At 34.8% G+C, this 15,991-nt stretch overlaps 1 protein-coding gene across 2 annotated transcripts in view; it reads right to left on the bottom strand.

Annotated features, from left to right (window-relative positions):
* bbs2 (Bardet-Biedl syndrome 2) overlaps nt 1-14,858 on the bottom strand; it is a 32,528-nt gene extending 17,670 nt beyond the window's left edge. Inside the window, exons 1-11 of one of the 2 annotated variants that reach the window (XM_051931686.1) lie at nt 14,752-14,858; nt 11,279-11,403; nt 9,324-9,551; nt 8,745-8,870; nt 7,693-7,755; nt 7,370-7,447; nt 6,677-6,781; nt 6,463-6,549; nt 5,947-6,082; nt 4,917-5,056; nt 2,909-3,050 (exon numbers count right to left, since the gene is read on the bottom strand). In XM_051931686.1, coding sequence (XP_051787646.1) covers nt 2,909-3,050; nt 4,917-5,056; nt 5,947-6,082; nt 6,463-6,549; nt 6,677-6,781; nt 7,370-7,447; nt 7,693-7,755; nt 8,745-8,870; nt 9,324-9,551; nt 11,279-11,395 — 1,222 coding nt within the window. In that variant the 5' untranslated portion in view covers nt 11,396-11,403; nt 14,752-14,858. Of the gene's footprint in view, nt 1-2,908; nt 3,051-4,916; nt 5,057-5,946; nt 6,083-6,462; nt 6,550-6,676; nt 6,782-7,369; nt 7,448-7,692; nt 7,756-8,744; nt 8,871-9,323; nt 9,552-11,278; nt 11,404-14,606; nt 14,710-14,751 lie in introns of those variants that run through there. The other variant, XM_028809380.2, reaches the window with a different exon arrangement.
* Nucleotides 14,859-15,991: the final 1,133 nt, after the last annotated feature.

Here is a 15,991-nt window from a genome sequence, read left to right as displayed (position 1 = left end):
AGTTTTAAGAATATACTTCAACTAAAAACAGATGTCAGCTCTCAAAATGAATACTCATGTGACATGCAGTTTGCATAACTTCTTTCCATGTACTCCCAATAACCACTGGCTTGAATGATTGGAAACTGAGCACATGATAAACTGAAAACAAGTGTCAAAGTACTCAGAAATTAAATGTTTGTGTGATTTCATCCATCAATACCAGTTTTGCTTTTCATGTCTTCCAATACCACGGGATGATACCAGCCCAGGTAGTAGCTTCTGCATTATTCAGAGTTGTAACTTTTGTCAATAAAATGTGAGTTACAACCCAAGTACTCCCATGAGAAGATCTGCCTAATAATGAAGATAAGTTAGTTTTTTTTTGTGTGGAAGTCAAATAGAACAGAGCCAGTCTCCAAGTTTTCCTGTAGTATGTTAAAGTTAAATTAGCAGAGCTGCTAGATTATCCCCAATTAGAGATATAGAGTAGGGGAGGCAGACAGCAAAGTGTTGGTGTAATTGTACGTGAGGTTTAAGATGCAAGCAGGACTTGTTGCAAAATGTCAATGTTGTTTAAATAGGTCTTCTATATTACAGGTCCTATGAGAACACTACTGCATTGTTTAGAATATTTCCCACTCTGCTTTTCAATGTGGCAAAAGAGATTTGTTCAGAACTGAATAAATGTTAACTTGTTCACAGCAGTATAGCATCTGCCACAACAGGAATAAAATTACACCTCCATCTGGGCAAAAATAAAAAATCTAACTTGTAAACATGTCCTTGTACTTGCCTGGCCAATGTTTACATGTGCTTATAATAATACCCCTTTTTCTGCTGATGCTTATAGAAATTCAGGTAATCATATGGCTTCAGTTGTTGGCCACACTCCCTTTCATGATGAAGGGACAACGTTGTAAATAACACCGGACTTGTAGTTTTCTGAGCATCAGCAGCTGTTTTAGGAGCACAGTGATCCAGTATAGAGAGGGCATAGGCAATCAGTGTTTCACTTATTCCCCATTTTGCATGATCTTGTCTAAAATGAATTAACTTTGATTGAGAATTATTGTAATCTGCAGAAAAAAATATACAGATTTATAATAAATATATTCTGCTCTACAATCCAGTCACAACACACCAGCATTGCATTGCATTGCCCACTGCTGTGTTTGAAGACATAGGGACACAATGCAACAACTCAACCTGACCCAACACGGTGGCGCAGTGGTAGTGCTGCTGCTTTGCAGTAAGGAGACTGTGGAAGATTGTGGGTTCGATTCCCGGTTCCTCCCTGTGTGGATAGCGCTTTGAGTACTGAGAAAAGCGCTATATAAATGTAATGAATTATTATTAACACAGAAGATTTTGTTTTGCAAAAGGGACACTTTCTGTAACTAAGCTGTGTTATTATTTATACACCCCCCCCCTCCCCACTTATACACTATAGAATGTGCACAAAGACTGTTTAGAAATATACAGGCAACAAATGAAAATTATATTGACAGTTAAGTTATATATTCCTGTTTGTTATCTTCTCCCATCTTTCTTCCTGCTAATCATTTTACTTTTGTTAACAGTTATTAGTTTCACAGTAGTAATCCTTTAAAATGACTGTATATGCATGCAAGTACTTCCCTATAAACAGCCAGAAAATAAAATTCAGACAAAAAGATGCTTACTTTTACTCTCTATCAATCAGCAATAAAATAATCTGATACAGCAGCTGTGGGCAAATCTAGTCATTTCATTTTTACACAGGTTCCTCCAGCAACATCTGAAGTGTCCTTTTTGGCACAATGGTCTGCACAAATATATTTCTTCTCGACATCTAATTTCCCAGCTCCTTCAGTGGAGCCCTGATTTGTGTTATCCCCAAGGTTATTTAAATACATTTACTCTTTGTAAAACTTTGTATTCCTCCATCTATTTACTGCTTGCCTTATTTTCAACCTTAGTATGCCTGGTCAGCACACATTAGAAGTGTCTGGAGTGCCAGCTCCTGACCTGCCAATGTGTCATTTAATTGTTGAGTCAATTAACAATATTATGAGGTAAAGATGTATTTGAGTAAAATTCTGTTCAGTAATTTTCTTTCAAATCTAAAACTACTGACATAGCCTTCTAATCAGTTTACATTAAAAGCAGAGAAAAAACAGTTTACTCATTATGCTATGGGTGGCAAATACAACTTCTAAGATGGAAGCAGACTAAAATGATTTCTTAACTATGTAATCAGTGGGGAAGAAGGAAAAGCAGATCACAATAAAAAGGAAATGGAAATGGTCATTTCAATTGCTTGGTTACATCCAGAGGTAAATCTTTCAATATACTGCTCTCTGCTTCTCTTCTGTGTGTCAGCAAACCTAACAAACAGTATAATGATAATAGCTGTTTTAAACTGCATTTGTTTATGCTCTTCGTTGAAGGTTACACATGTTAATTCACCCTTATAAATAAAAAAAAAAACTGTCCAAACCCAACATCCATCAGAATTTATTTAACAAAACATTTATAGATTTGTATATTTCCTTTTTCTTTTTTCCTGTGGTATTCTCTATTTCATTAGAATTATACCATGTATATAAATGTACACCATACGGAGCTTGTAACTGGAAGAGCAGAATGTGAGAATAAATTGTATATTACCTAAAAAGAGTGAAAACCTGACACAGTCTGAAGAGTTCAGGTATGCCAAAGGCAAACTTTAAAACAAACAAAATCAGTAAAAGGGGTTCATATTCGTTCATGAACTGTTCACTGCATTTTCTAGCCATTAGGCAAACTAAATATTGAGAACCATAAATGCAACCTAGCAAAGACCTATCTGTTCATCAAGTAATAGGTGTTAATGTTATTCCATTTTTACTGTTTTTTTTTTATGCAAGCACTTTTTGCAAAAAATATAAAAAGGAAAAAAACAAACCATTGCAAGTTGAAATGCTTAATTCAACATTGGGGCTTTGGGTTTCGGAGCCAAGGCAAACAGACAGTGCTGTCTGTAGCTGTGTGTTAGCAGGAATTATTCCAGTTTGTCCATCAGTTTCACTCAACGATCCTGTTCCAACCTGAAAAAAAATTCTGATTATTATTTTGTTTTTTAGTTCACAGCATATTTTGTATTCCTCGAATTATATATATTATATATATACATACAACCTACATTATATATATTTTTTATCTACCCCCCTTTTCCACTTTCATATATGCACAATATGAAGATGTTGGCCAGTGTTCACATAATTTTATGCACTCCCTACACTACTTGAATATTCACAATATAAACAACAGTCATACACTAATATCATAGTGACTCAATTTTTGCAGGTGAGAGAGTGAGCAGCTTAAAAATTCAAAAAAGAAATAAGAGTAAAACCAGGAGAATTAAATCATTTCTGTCTATGAAACAAAAATGGATTTCTCATATATCCACAAAAAGGAAAGTATACAATCAAGTAATTCTTACTTGACATAGTCTCAGTGTGAAAATGTTTTTAATTAAATTCGGGGATACCTATAGTATACAATTACAAAAATGGACTGAAGGTAAAAAAACACTGCTTTAGAATAAATGCAATATTAAACAACAGCGGACCCTATAAGTCTGCTCATGGCCAAACAAAACTAGTCTGATTATACCTGCTCATAGCAGATGTAAAGCACATTGCCATTGTATGTTTGAATTCTTAAGACTAAAAATGCAACAGTATATTAAAAATGAAATACAGTACAAGTTAAGGATTTGGAGAAGTCAAGAATTGTTTTTTTTTTTTCCAACATCCACTTCACAGAAAAACACATTTAATGTAAATAGTAGAAGCACACTGAAAGCTAATCAGAAGAGAAAAGAATCAGTGTGTCAAGCAGAGAGGTGATATTGAGGGGTGGGGCCAGTTAGTCAAATAGGAAACAAAACACTTGATATTAATTAATATTATTAATTGAGGTGTGCTTGCTGGATATTTGTTGAACCCCTTCTAATAATGCTTTTGTAAATCACTGCACCAGCATCTATCCTACTACCACTAGTAGATGGGTTTTAGTGCTTTGTGACTATTCTGTTTAGCCCTGAATTTACTGGGAATATTAGCAGTTTCTTCTGTTTATAAATAATATGATTATTTCCTAGATCACATAAATAAAATGAATGAAATTGGTTTATAATTGGCTCCTAAAATTTTATATGTAAAGATATCTGACAGGAGGATGGATGTGACGATAACACAAACCACCCTCCCATCGTGCAGAAACAGTTTACCTGACTGTGACAGCATAAAGTGGATGTACCTGAATCCCAATGGCATTGAATTCCAGACTAACAGACTGCTGATCTGTGAAAAAATATACTGCAGCAGCAATTTACAAGTTCACAGCAACACTAGTGGAATTGATCCATGAAAACATTCCAGCTCTTGCTAACCATTTTTTTTTCATTTAAGCTTTACAGCAGATAATAAAACCAAGTTATTTGATATATAAAGTTTAATGTATGCTTGTCTGTTATGCAAATCCACATCATTTAAACTCTCTCTGTCAAACTGTGCACAGATTCCATTCGTACTGTGAAGACAATAGGCCATGCTCATTACAATATTTTCCCCTGTGCTTTATTAGGGAACTGACCAAGGAGGCATTTGTGGGACTTGAGGGTATGCAAAGTTGCTCCCCACGGTTGGTTTAGTCAGAGAAATTTTGGTTTAGAACCAAAAGTTTTCCCCAGGGTAATTTATTTAGTAACTGCAATTGCACTTTATTACACCCCAGGCAATGCCAGGTACCCCTGCTATTATGGATATTCGTATTTCCTGAGAATTAAAAACAAACAAAAAAAATCTAACAAAAAATATTTCTGATTTAAAGAACTTATTTGGTTGTTTACAATTGCTGAGCTCACTTCCATTTTTGTACCTGTCTTCTGTGAAGTCCAATCATACCTTTGCGTTTTCATCATAGTTTTTTAGTTCAAGAAGAAGGTTTTGTTTCTTCTGACTCAGCTCTCTGAGAAGGTCTTGTTCAACACTGGCATCCAAAAGATTTCCCCTCATTTCTTTGCTAGCAGGTAAATATCCACGTACTGAATAAGGAGAAGAAGCAGTATTTTAAAATCTATACCAAGGAAATGTAAGTTTAAAGTTAAAAGATCAATGATAAAAGCAAACATTAATGCAACTAATAAAAGTGTATTGAAATAATGAGAAAAGGGCCTTTTAGCAAGCGAGACAGACTTCAGGCAAATTATCAGCCAAGGCATTTTGCCCAGTACATTATTCTTCTATTAGAAGTCTATTTCCATCCCCTATTTTGGGTTACTGCACATACAATCGCAATGAGGTCTGTTTTTTCTTTTATGTGTTATTGTTTTATTATGCTTCAGTACATTTCTAAAATACATGGAGTTCTTGCTAGAAAGTATACTGCCGATTCTATGAAACTACACCTGAAACTACCCTAGGCAACCTATATTGGGTCAGTTTTACATACAAAAAAAATTACTGCAACTAGACTGCCATTTTGAATAAATACAGTAGGCCACCAAGATCCAGCTTAGTTTTGTGTACAACTACTACAGTATTTACACTTAACTTATTAAGAAAGTTCCTGACGCTTGCAGTGTTTAATAAACAAAGAAGGTATAATAAACCATATGATGGCAAGAGAGCCATCATGCAAGTCTTATGGGTCATTTTCCTTATGAAGATTGTATGTTATCTTCTCCCTTCTCTTTGCATTTGTGCAATGCCAATCAACACAATATCAAGAACTTGCACTGTCCCCATGTGTGAATGAATGAGGGAGCAAGACTCTCTACGTACATGATAGCCGATGGGTTGTCACTTCAAGATGCAAATCTACCTTGCAGCATTTCCTTCAGTGATACCAAATGAGATAAAGGAGTTGGAAAATAAATTAATGAAGTACCTACAATAATTTAGGAAAATCAAACTAATGCAACAGTGTTCTAACCTTCCCCTTCAACAGAAGTGCAGATGAGCTGACTCTGGCCATCCATCCTATAATCCCCTTCTACTATTCCAGCTACAGAGGAAGCAAAATTATCCTTAAAGATCACTTCTCCAGTACGGTCACTGCGAGCATCAATCTGAAATTAGAGAACAGGATATAGCAACAGGAATAAAAGCAGAGTTTATTGATTGCTCTACCCTGTGCCAATCAGTCCATTACTTAAGTAAAGGGCAACACAAGAACATTATGAAGCTTGGCAAGATGTCAAATTTAAAAATAAAACTATTGGCTCTAATCACATCTAAAGTGCACATTTTAACCAGGCTACTAGGGAGCAACTTATCCAACCTCTGAAAATTTTACAACCTACTTAAAATTTGTCAATTAAAGATGTGTGTATTGAGTTAAGGGGTTCAGCCTTGGACTCCCAAGAGCTAATAGCAACATAGATAATTTAATTCCATGTAAAATAATCTGGGTGAAAGTTATTCTGCAAGCTTTGAATTATCAAGTTACCTTTCCATTAGACCATCCTGTAATCAGCTCACAAACACCATCTGAATTTAAGTCAAATGCATGGATGCTCACTGCATGGTTTTTAGACTGTTGAATTAATAAAAAGAGAGACATTAGGAAGTGGGGTTCCATGAAAAGCTTCCGAGAGCATAATGACAAGAGTAAGGAACATATTGTTATCTAAGTAAATTTCGCATACAGAGAGTTAATATACCTTAATCCTCCAGTAACGAGCAGTCCTGTCATATACTCCCACTGTTCCATTAGCTAATGCATATCCGAAACGACTGCCATGCATGTGACACAAAGCTGTCACTGTCTTAAAGAAATTTATAACAAAAGTATTAATCTCGCTTTTAGGGGAAAAATATCAATTATTGACATCTTGGTAACAAAACAGTAAGATGATTAAATTCAATTCAGTTTTTAATTTTTGTACATTTCTCTTCGTTGAGTGCAGGCTCAAAGCACCGTAACAAGTTCACAAGTAAATGTGACTATAAACTTTACAAATTAAATAATGAATACTCATAATGACACATAAGAGAAGAAAAAGCAGTTCAACACAGATTAATATAAATGGGACCTGACAATATCTGTACATTGACATAACTGTTGAACTATGATCAGGCCAGGTGAGTAAAAAAAATATACAGTATATGGATAATAATCACTGATGTACCTAAAAAAATCACTATCATCTTTATATATTTATCATTTACTCTATTATAAGACACTTCAAATTATTTACCTGTAGTTAAGACTCACATTGTATATTTCCAATTGGTGAAAATAAATCCTGTTCTATTAATTAGAAGCATTTCCAACTGAAAATCAATGATACTTCTAATCTTGAGAACCAGCCTTAACAGATTGGTAAAAATTTCTAAAAATAATAAATAACTACCTCTGTTTCTGTCATTTCGGCCAATATTTCATCTTCCTTAAAAACCCTAATATCAAAGTCCTCTGAGCCAACCAGGAGCTATAAATAAGTATAAAAAAAGAGAATACGTTTACTGTGTAGCTTAAAAAAAACTAATTACAAACCAAGACAACACATTTGTATTACCAAAACACAATATTGTCAAGTACAATTTACCAGTTTTAGCCGTGGCTAAAATATTTATTTAAACAATAACTATGCATTTAGTATTTGTATTTCTTCAGTGTTCTTACACATGACATAATGTGAAAGAGCTACATAAAATACATTATTGATGTTCTTACTTCATTTTTCCCATCACCATTGAAATCACAAAGCACCAACGATCGAACATTATCCCCAGTAACCTGAAAAACAGAAGACAAAGTACATAATATTCTTTTACAGTATGTGGCACTACTGACTGATAATTCACATAATTTAGGGGAACATTTAGAGAGTAACCCATCAATTCCTCCATTACTGATCATGCTTATTTCAATTTTAAGACAGTGCCCCTGCAAGGGACTACTATAATTTTTATTAAATTTAGATAACAACTTTATATATTTATTAGAAAAAAATAAGAAGCAAAATGCAGTCCCCACATGTTCAGAAAAACTGTATAATGAATACAAATTTAGAAAGAATTGAGCAAATAATCAATGTTAAATGAATGAGGAAACACAACATACACTTCTTAGTGTTCTATAAGATTTATATTAACAAACCTTAATTCCAAGAGAAATGCAGTAATACACCATGTTCATTTTTTCACCATTAATTTGTTTCTTCTATCCATTTCACACTCCACACAAAGGAAGACTTAATTGCTAATATACAAAGCAAATTGTGTAATGGCGATCCACATTTGATTGCTTTAGGGGTCTGACTAAGTTAAGCCAAATTTGTTTTAAACAAGGCTGCTCTGACTCATCTCTGGAGGTAGGTCTTAGGTTGGTATTCACCACTGAACTTTGGAAAAAACAAAATCCAGACCTGCATTATGACACGGTAAAGAGAATATACTGACATATTTTTCTCCACAACATGTTGGTATGCCCCTTTTTAATATAAAACTGAAACTTTGCCAGGCCAGTAGTATAGAGAGTTTTGTTACCATGTACAGATGTAAAGATGCCCAAGTCTAAACACAAAATAACAAATAGTATAACAAAACCAGAACAATGCACATAAACAGGTGACCACACTGCATGACAAATCACTCTGACTAGTTTTTAACAAAGTTCTGTCAAACCATTACAATAATTATTTTATGACTTAAAGAATGAAGAATGTTTGTTTTTCAGTTATTCAAACTGACATATTTGACTTTGTACAATTTCCTAAAACTTACAGTCCAGAAGATATCATTTCCTTCATAGTTAAATCCTTGCAGAGCACAGTTTCCACCAATGATCGCAAGTGGCGTAGAAATGTCTCCTAATTTTCCAAGCACAACAGCATTGGCTCCGTCAGAAACCTAAACAAAGTTAACAAATCAGTCTAATAGAAGCCCATACTTTATACATCCAAGCTTTAATTTCCTTAACTTTAAAAATTTGAGTTTTTGATGATTACCAAAAACTTAACATTTATACATCAATTCTCCTTTGATCATTCTTTACGGCAAAACTAAGGAAAAATCAATATCAACAGTGAAAATTTAATAAGTGATGACCATTCAGTTCATCAAGTGTGTTTCTCCAACAGTTAATGTATGTTGTGCCAAAATCTCATGCAGATACTTTTTACAAGTTATCAGTTTCTCCCTATAACTATATGATTCAGCAATTAGTTCCAGATTTCACTGTCCCATTGTGTGAAAAAGGGCAACCCAATTTCAATCTCAAATACAGTTCATCTTAATTTTTGCCAGTCTTTGAGTGGGTGCATCATTATTTAACTGAAAGTAGTTAAACTATTTTATAATTACCTCTCTGTAGAAAATATCTGCATTATTATGAACATCATATGCAAGTAAATTAGTCTGCGTTCCAACTATCAAGGAATCATAATTGTGTTGTGGATTTAATACTCCTGCAGTGAGACAGCTGACAGCTTGGTTTATGTTAAGAAGGGAAACATCAGTGTCCTGGCTACTTGGATTCAGTCGATGAGATGAAAGTCGCACACCACGTGAGTGCGGATTGTGGATAAAAACCTGTTTGAAAGGAGAAAAACAAACACTTAGATATCAGCTATACAATGGCAAAAAACCAATAGCATAGCCACTGTGCTGACCAGTTAATCACTGAAGCCAAGTGGCACTCATACGCCCAGATTTGTTTGTCTGCCTTTTTTTTTTTATATATTTCTTAGGGAATGAACAACAAATGAAATTATTCAGCAAAGTAAAATGCACTGAACGTTTTAAGAGTATATTTGGCTGAAGCAAAAAACAAAAATGAGACCTTGTCTACAGTTAATATATAACTGTGACATACCCTTTATTGGCTAACTAAAAAGATTACAATATGCAAGCTTTCGAGGCAACTCAGGCCCCTTCTTCAGGCAAGATGTAATCATCAAAAATACATCTTGCCTGAAGAAGGGGCCTGAGTTGCCTCGAAAGCTTGCATATTGTAATCTTTTTAGTTAGCCAATAAAAGGTGTTATTTTGCTTGGCTTTTCTCTACATTCATAATGGCTAACACAGTACAACACCCTAGTACTACTGTGACATACCCTAAAAAACTGCATTGTTGGTACATTTTGTTTTGTTACATAAACAAAAGGCAAAAATAAGACAGTATTTAATACCCAACACAGACTGTCTTAAATGTCTTAGTGTGAAACAAACATGATGCACAAAAAAATATCAGGAAAGTACAGTTCTGAGTAACACAAATGACACACAGTATGATGACACCAGATATGTCCCACTGTCAGAATATTAAACACTCAAAGAGAATCCCTAAAAGAAAGCCATAGGGTTCTGCTCCAATTCTCACTTAATAAACCCCTACCCCTTTTCAAATCCAAACTTCACCATCACACACCCCTAATAATGCACATGTACAGGTGATGTTACTCTAATAATAATAACACTATTTTCATACATTTTGGAAAGCAACCAGAACTTCATTTTAGACAGAAGAATATGTTTGAACATGTCTATTTTGCCAAAACAGGACTAAGACTGAAAGTATAAATTTCAATCCCTACACTGAAACAGAAACACAAGTACAGCCAATCTTAAAAAGAAATCTATAACAATGTCTGTTATGTATTAATTTTGCAAATTCAAAAGGCTAATATAGCATTCAGATAGCAATTACACAATATTGTTATTTAAAGACAAAATTAAACTGACACAGAAAATTGGAAAATATGGGATAAAAACTACATTAGCTTTACACATTTTGAATTGAAAGCAGTTTGTAAATGAATATGCTCCATATTTGTTTTTCTCAAAAACAAAGAATTTTAACATTTTAAACCAGGGCAAAATACCTGAAACTATGTGCAATCCATCTCCATCTGCAGTGATTGTGAAAACAGTATAATAATACTTTTTTCCATATAATTGCATTTTCATATCTCATTGGTAAGATTTACTGTTTAGCACAAAATAATTTTAAATTCTTAATTTCATGTTGTGCTGTATATAATAATAATTCATTACATTTATATAGCGCTTTTCTCAGTACTCAGAGCGCTATCCACACAGGGAGGAACCGGATGTGAAACTAAAAAATACCGTTCTTACTGTTAGGCAAGAAATACTAATGGGTGTTTAATCTTTTTTTTATCCAAAATCATTTGTTTTTGGGTCTATGTCTGCCCCTATATCATTAAAGAAAAAAAGAAAAAAATACTGTTTCATTTTCACCATCACCACAGTTCCATATTTTCTAAATTAAAACACTTTTTAAACTTAATTCCTACCTTTCCTGCTTGTGTCGCAGCCGTCAAGCAAGGATGGACTCCATCATATTTCCCAACAGTCACCATGCGAGGGTTAATTCTATGGTTCAGCTTGAGTGTAAAAACTGGAACAAGCATGATTACACCTATTTAAAATGGAGAGGGAATAAATAAACCACGGAATTATGTTTCCATATTCAAAAAATAAATAGAAAAAGTTAAGAGAGACAATCCACTAAAAATTTAACAGGAATGCATAGGCGCCTTTTGCTACGCATGCCATTTTTTATTCTTTCCATATTAGAAAATATCATAAAAATAAATATGCAAACATTTAATAAACACTTCTATTAGCAAGCAGCACAGTGCAACAGTAACAATTACAGGCAAGGATAAGTTTAGAGATAACTCTGTTATTTAAAATAGAGAACAGATATTTAAGACTCAAACTGTTAACATGCAATTTTTCTCTTATGTTTGGCTCTTCACCCAAAAGATAAGCACAGATATTGTACTAATAAAGGCAGATGCCACTCTTAGTGCTAATGCCCCAAAGTGACAAGGATTAATTTCCCAACCCAGTCACTATCTGTGTGGAGTTTTCACATTTTCTTCATGTCTGTATTTGTTTTCCTCCCAAACACCAAAGATGTGCAAGTTGGGTTTACTGTTATCTCTGATTTGATCTGGAATGACTCCATGTGGATGTGCATCACTGTGCATTTTGATGGCTGATGTCCCATACATGGATGGCTCCAGCCCTGGGACAGAACCTGCCTGGGTGAGCCATGGATTTGCACAGAAAAATAAGTAATTGGAGAAATAAAAAAGTCCACCTCTACAGTTTTTTTTCCCCAACAAAATGGACACGTAGCTTACAATTTGACAAGATAAGCTCATTTTATCAAGTATAATAGTACCATTATGTGAAGAAAAAGATTATGTCAGAGATGAACATCTTCAGATACATTCATTTGAACTTGTCATGCTCTAACATCTGAGTAACTTCCAAATGTTCTCTTAGCAATAGTTCATCTTCAGTGGTGTTTCCGTACTGCAACTGTTCATAGTCGTAATAATGCAGTATCTGATTTAATTCTGCATATTTACACCTATGCATGTGTCAATGTGAGCTATCGGGTCCCCAAAAATAAATCTGAAGAACATTTTAATGCTCTATATCTAGCAAATCACTTTACTAAATTTTGGTTCATTGTTAATATAGACATAAAACTTGGGTCTTTAGTAGTTCCAAATTTCTCACTGCCAGAAACACATACCATTTTTGATTAAAGTAATACCTTTTGAATCTTAATTAAAACTAGTATTACATAAACACCTAGTAGTATGCTACACATGTATGTCACATTATACACAAAAACAACTTGTCCTAATATGCTTCATATAATTTAGGTTTATAATTATGTACACAACGTATATGACATGTCCTCACATAACCCGAGTAGGCAATTCCCTGCAAATTCATGGCTTCATTGACAATGGTATCTTGTACAGCGACAATGATATCTAAATTAGGTAGATCCAAAGTGTGTGTATACGCGAAGGAGTGTGGGCAAGTCTAAAGATTAAAAGTCTTTGAAGAGAGCGTAATAGTGGGCACAAGAAGCACAGTCTTGAGTGTATCAGGTACAGCAACAGTATCATGGGAAAAAGAAGAATGGACCAGCGCAGTTCGGAAGAAGGCATATCAGAATGTTGGAAGGAAGTATACCACAAGGCACAACACTTCACTCCTCTCTGTTCAAAAACAAACAAAGGCAGTGTTGTCACGGTGGGCTAAGAAACACAAACACTAAATACTGAGGACCTATAAAAATATCTCATCTGATAAATCCCAGGTCCAAGTAATGGCCAAAAAAAAAAAAACATAACATGAAATTGTAAAGCTCAAGGAGAACAAAGTAAACTGGTGGTAGTTTTGTAATCGTGTGGCGTGTGTTTTTCAAATGCATTGGGTAACCCAATATAAGTACAGTAGCTACAAAGACGTCTCATTAAGTGTATCCCTACGTATCTACAGATTTTTTTTTTATTTCAATCAGATAATACTCCATGCCCCTAAACCTGGGAAAGTCCTGTACTAATTTTCAAAGCACAATAGTGAATTCATCTTAATGCATTAGCCTGCCAAAGAATAGATCTCAATCCAAAATAGAATTAGAGAAAAGGTGGTATTCTGAGTATTGACCCAGCACTACTCTATATGAGATGCACTACTGTATATGAGACATTGGTCAGCACCCTTGTGTCACACTTTCAACTCATTACTAAGCCCATGCTACAACAACTTCAAACTGTTCTGAGATTTAAGGAGAGACCAACTCAGTATTCAATATGAATACATAAAAAGGTTGCCACTTAACTATCCAGTGGGTATCGATACCCCTTCAGAAAAAAGCATGGGCTGCATCTGACTAATTTACTGTGTTGCCAATTGCATCAGTTCATGTTTTGACAGTAAATTATAAATACTCAGGACTGTCAACCCATTCAGAAAGGAAGTTCAATCAACTGGTGATATGTTTTTGGTGATCAAATTTTTACTTAACGAGATTCGATTAAAGTAGAATTAACAAATTATCAAATAGCAATAAAACAAAACACCAAGAAATACATAATGACATCCATACTAAAAATATAAAATTCCAAAATCACTCCACCTCTCCTAAATAAATAAAAATACCACATACTCGGATGTTTATGACTGTGCAGAATAGTACTTCAGAAGCTTATTTATACGTTCAGTAAAATGCAGTAGTTTGGTCTGTGATTGAAAAACCGGTTAGAATGAAAACAAGCAGCGTGCGACGTCTGAACTATTCAAATGTATTATTCGCTTGCGATGAGTAGTACATTACAGTGAAATGCAGTTAATCTAAACAGCTACGTTGCTTTTTATGACCTACAATGTTGTCAAGATTCAGCGACGACTCTTAATTCTCTTAGCCTGGAGACTAACCGGACTTGGGAAATAAATTCTCTCGTTGCTTAGCAACAGGAGACGTTTTGAAAGCGCCTCTAATTAATCCCGCTTTACTTTTCGCGCTGTCGTGACAGCAGCATTCTGTGCACAGTAGTTGCTTGTGCATTTTCCACATTTCTTATATTATTGTTACCGTTTTTTTTCTTGTGTATTGCGAGTTGCTTCAAAAATGTTTAAAGCTTTGCGGTTTACAAAGCACTCTTCCTCTTAAGCGTCTTAGGAACTTACTTCCCACAAGTAATACAAAATGTAAACGGTACATGGTGCAGACTATAGTGTATTTATACCAAGACTGCAAACGTTATTCCGCTTTAAACGTCAAGGAAGCGACAAACCAAGTCTTACCAATTCTTACTCTTCTCTTGTGTTATCGTTCTAGGAGCTTGAAGCGGCAGCAGGCCTTGAGCATGCGCGCTACCAGTTCCCAAGTCACGCCCTCCCAATTGAGGGGCGGTGAACGTTGCTCAGTCAGTCTACTCGCCTCGCTTACCTTGTTTGAGTGTAGATGAGCTTGAGTCTTTTTTTTGGAAGCAAATAAGACGCGAGAGGGACTAGTCATCACTGATTTGGAAGAGAACATATATTTTTTATTTTTTAACTATTCGCTTCCTCATCAGTTCAATTGTATCCGCAAATGGACAAGTGGACTTCTGATTGACGTGCACAAGCAACAACATGATTCGCTGAAGTCGACTTTGATTGACAGTTACCCTGCCCTTAGACCCGCCCATAAGCACTCCTGTCAACAGTAGTAAGTACCTGCTTCAGTTCTCATGCCTCACTGAGTTTCCAATTCACTGGAATCTCTGGTGTACTTTCTAAGTCCTAATGACGTGCGTATTGTTTTGATAGCAGATTTTAAACAAAACTACTTGTGAATGAGCACCGATGTGCTCAGTGTGTCCAATCAGTTAATCCATCAATCAATGCTTTAGTGTCGTATATACATAGTGTACAAGTAGAATGAAATTCGTATTTGAGTGTCTACCTCGCAGAATACAATAATCGACTAACAATTAATGGTACAATTAACAGTAATGTAATACTACAATACAGAACAATAAATACAATAAAATGCTGTGCAATAGCCAATAACATACAGTACAGCCTGGAAAAGTAAAAATGTGGTAGAATAGTGTAATAGAATAAAGTGACCAATGTTGTTAAATGAGGAAGTGTAATCACTGTAGCAGTTTAGGAATTAAGCAATAAAGTGACAGTTCTGATTCAGTAATAATAATAAAGTGCAGAACATATATTCTAAAACAGTGCATACAGTAAAAATCTGACAGAATAACTAATAGGTCTTGGACTTGGAAATACAGTAAGTGACATTGCAAGACAGTACAAAATACAGAATGTTAATCACAGCTTAAACATTGAATAACAAATCCTGACAACATGACAGTGCAAAAATAATGTGACATGAATATACAGATCATTATGGTACACAGTCAAATAATTGGCACAGTGGAAAAAATGTAAAATTTGTAAGTGTACATCGATGACTAATAGTGTTGATACTGCCAATCAATGCTTGTTCAGCAGTCTTACTGCCTGAGGATAAAAACTGCCTCTGAACCTTGTTGTTTGTGAATGGAGGGCCCTGAGTCTTTTTTCCTGCCTCGAATTCAGTGCTGCAATAATAGCAATAACTGCAACCATTTATTGACACATATATGTGTGTGTTTCTGACTTAACAGAATCAGAATATAGCTGTTTACAAGCAG

Source organism: Erpetoichthys calabaricus, chromosome 9 (assembly GCF_900747795.2).
Source record: "Erpetoichthys calabaricus chromosome 9, fErpCal1.3, whole genome shotgun sequence".
Classification (NCBI taxonomy): domain Eukaryota; kingdom Metazoa; phylum Chordata; class Cladistia; order Polypteriformes; family Polypteridae; genus Erpetoichthys; species Erpetoichthys calabaricus.
Note: the sequence above shows the minus strand (reverse complement) of the source record. Positions and strands in the feature narration are given on the sequence as shown.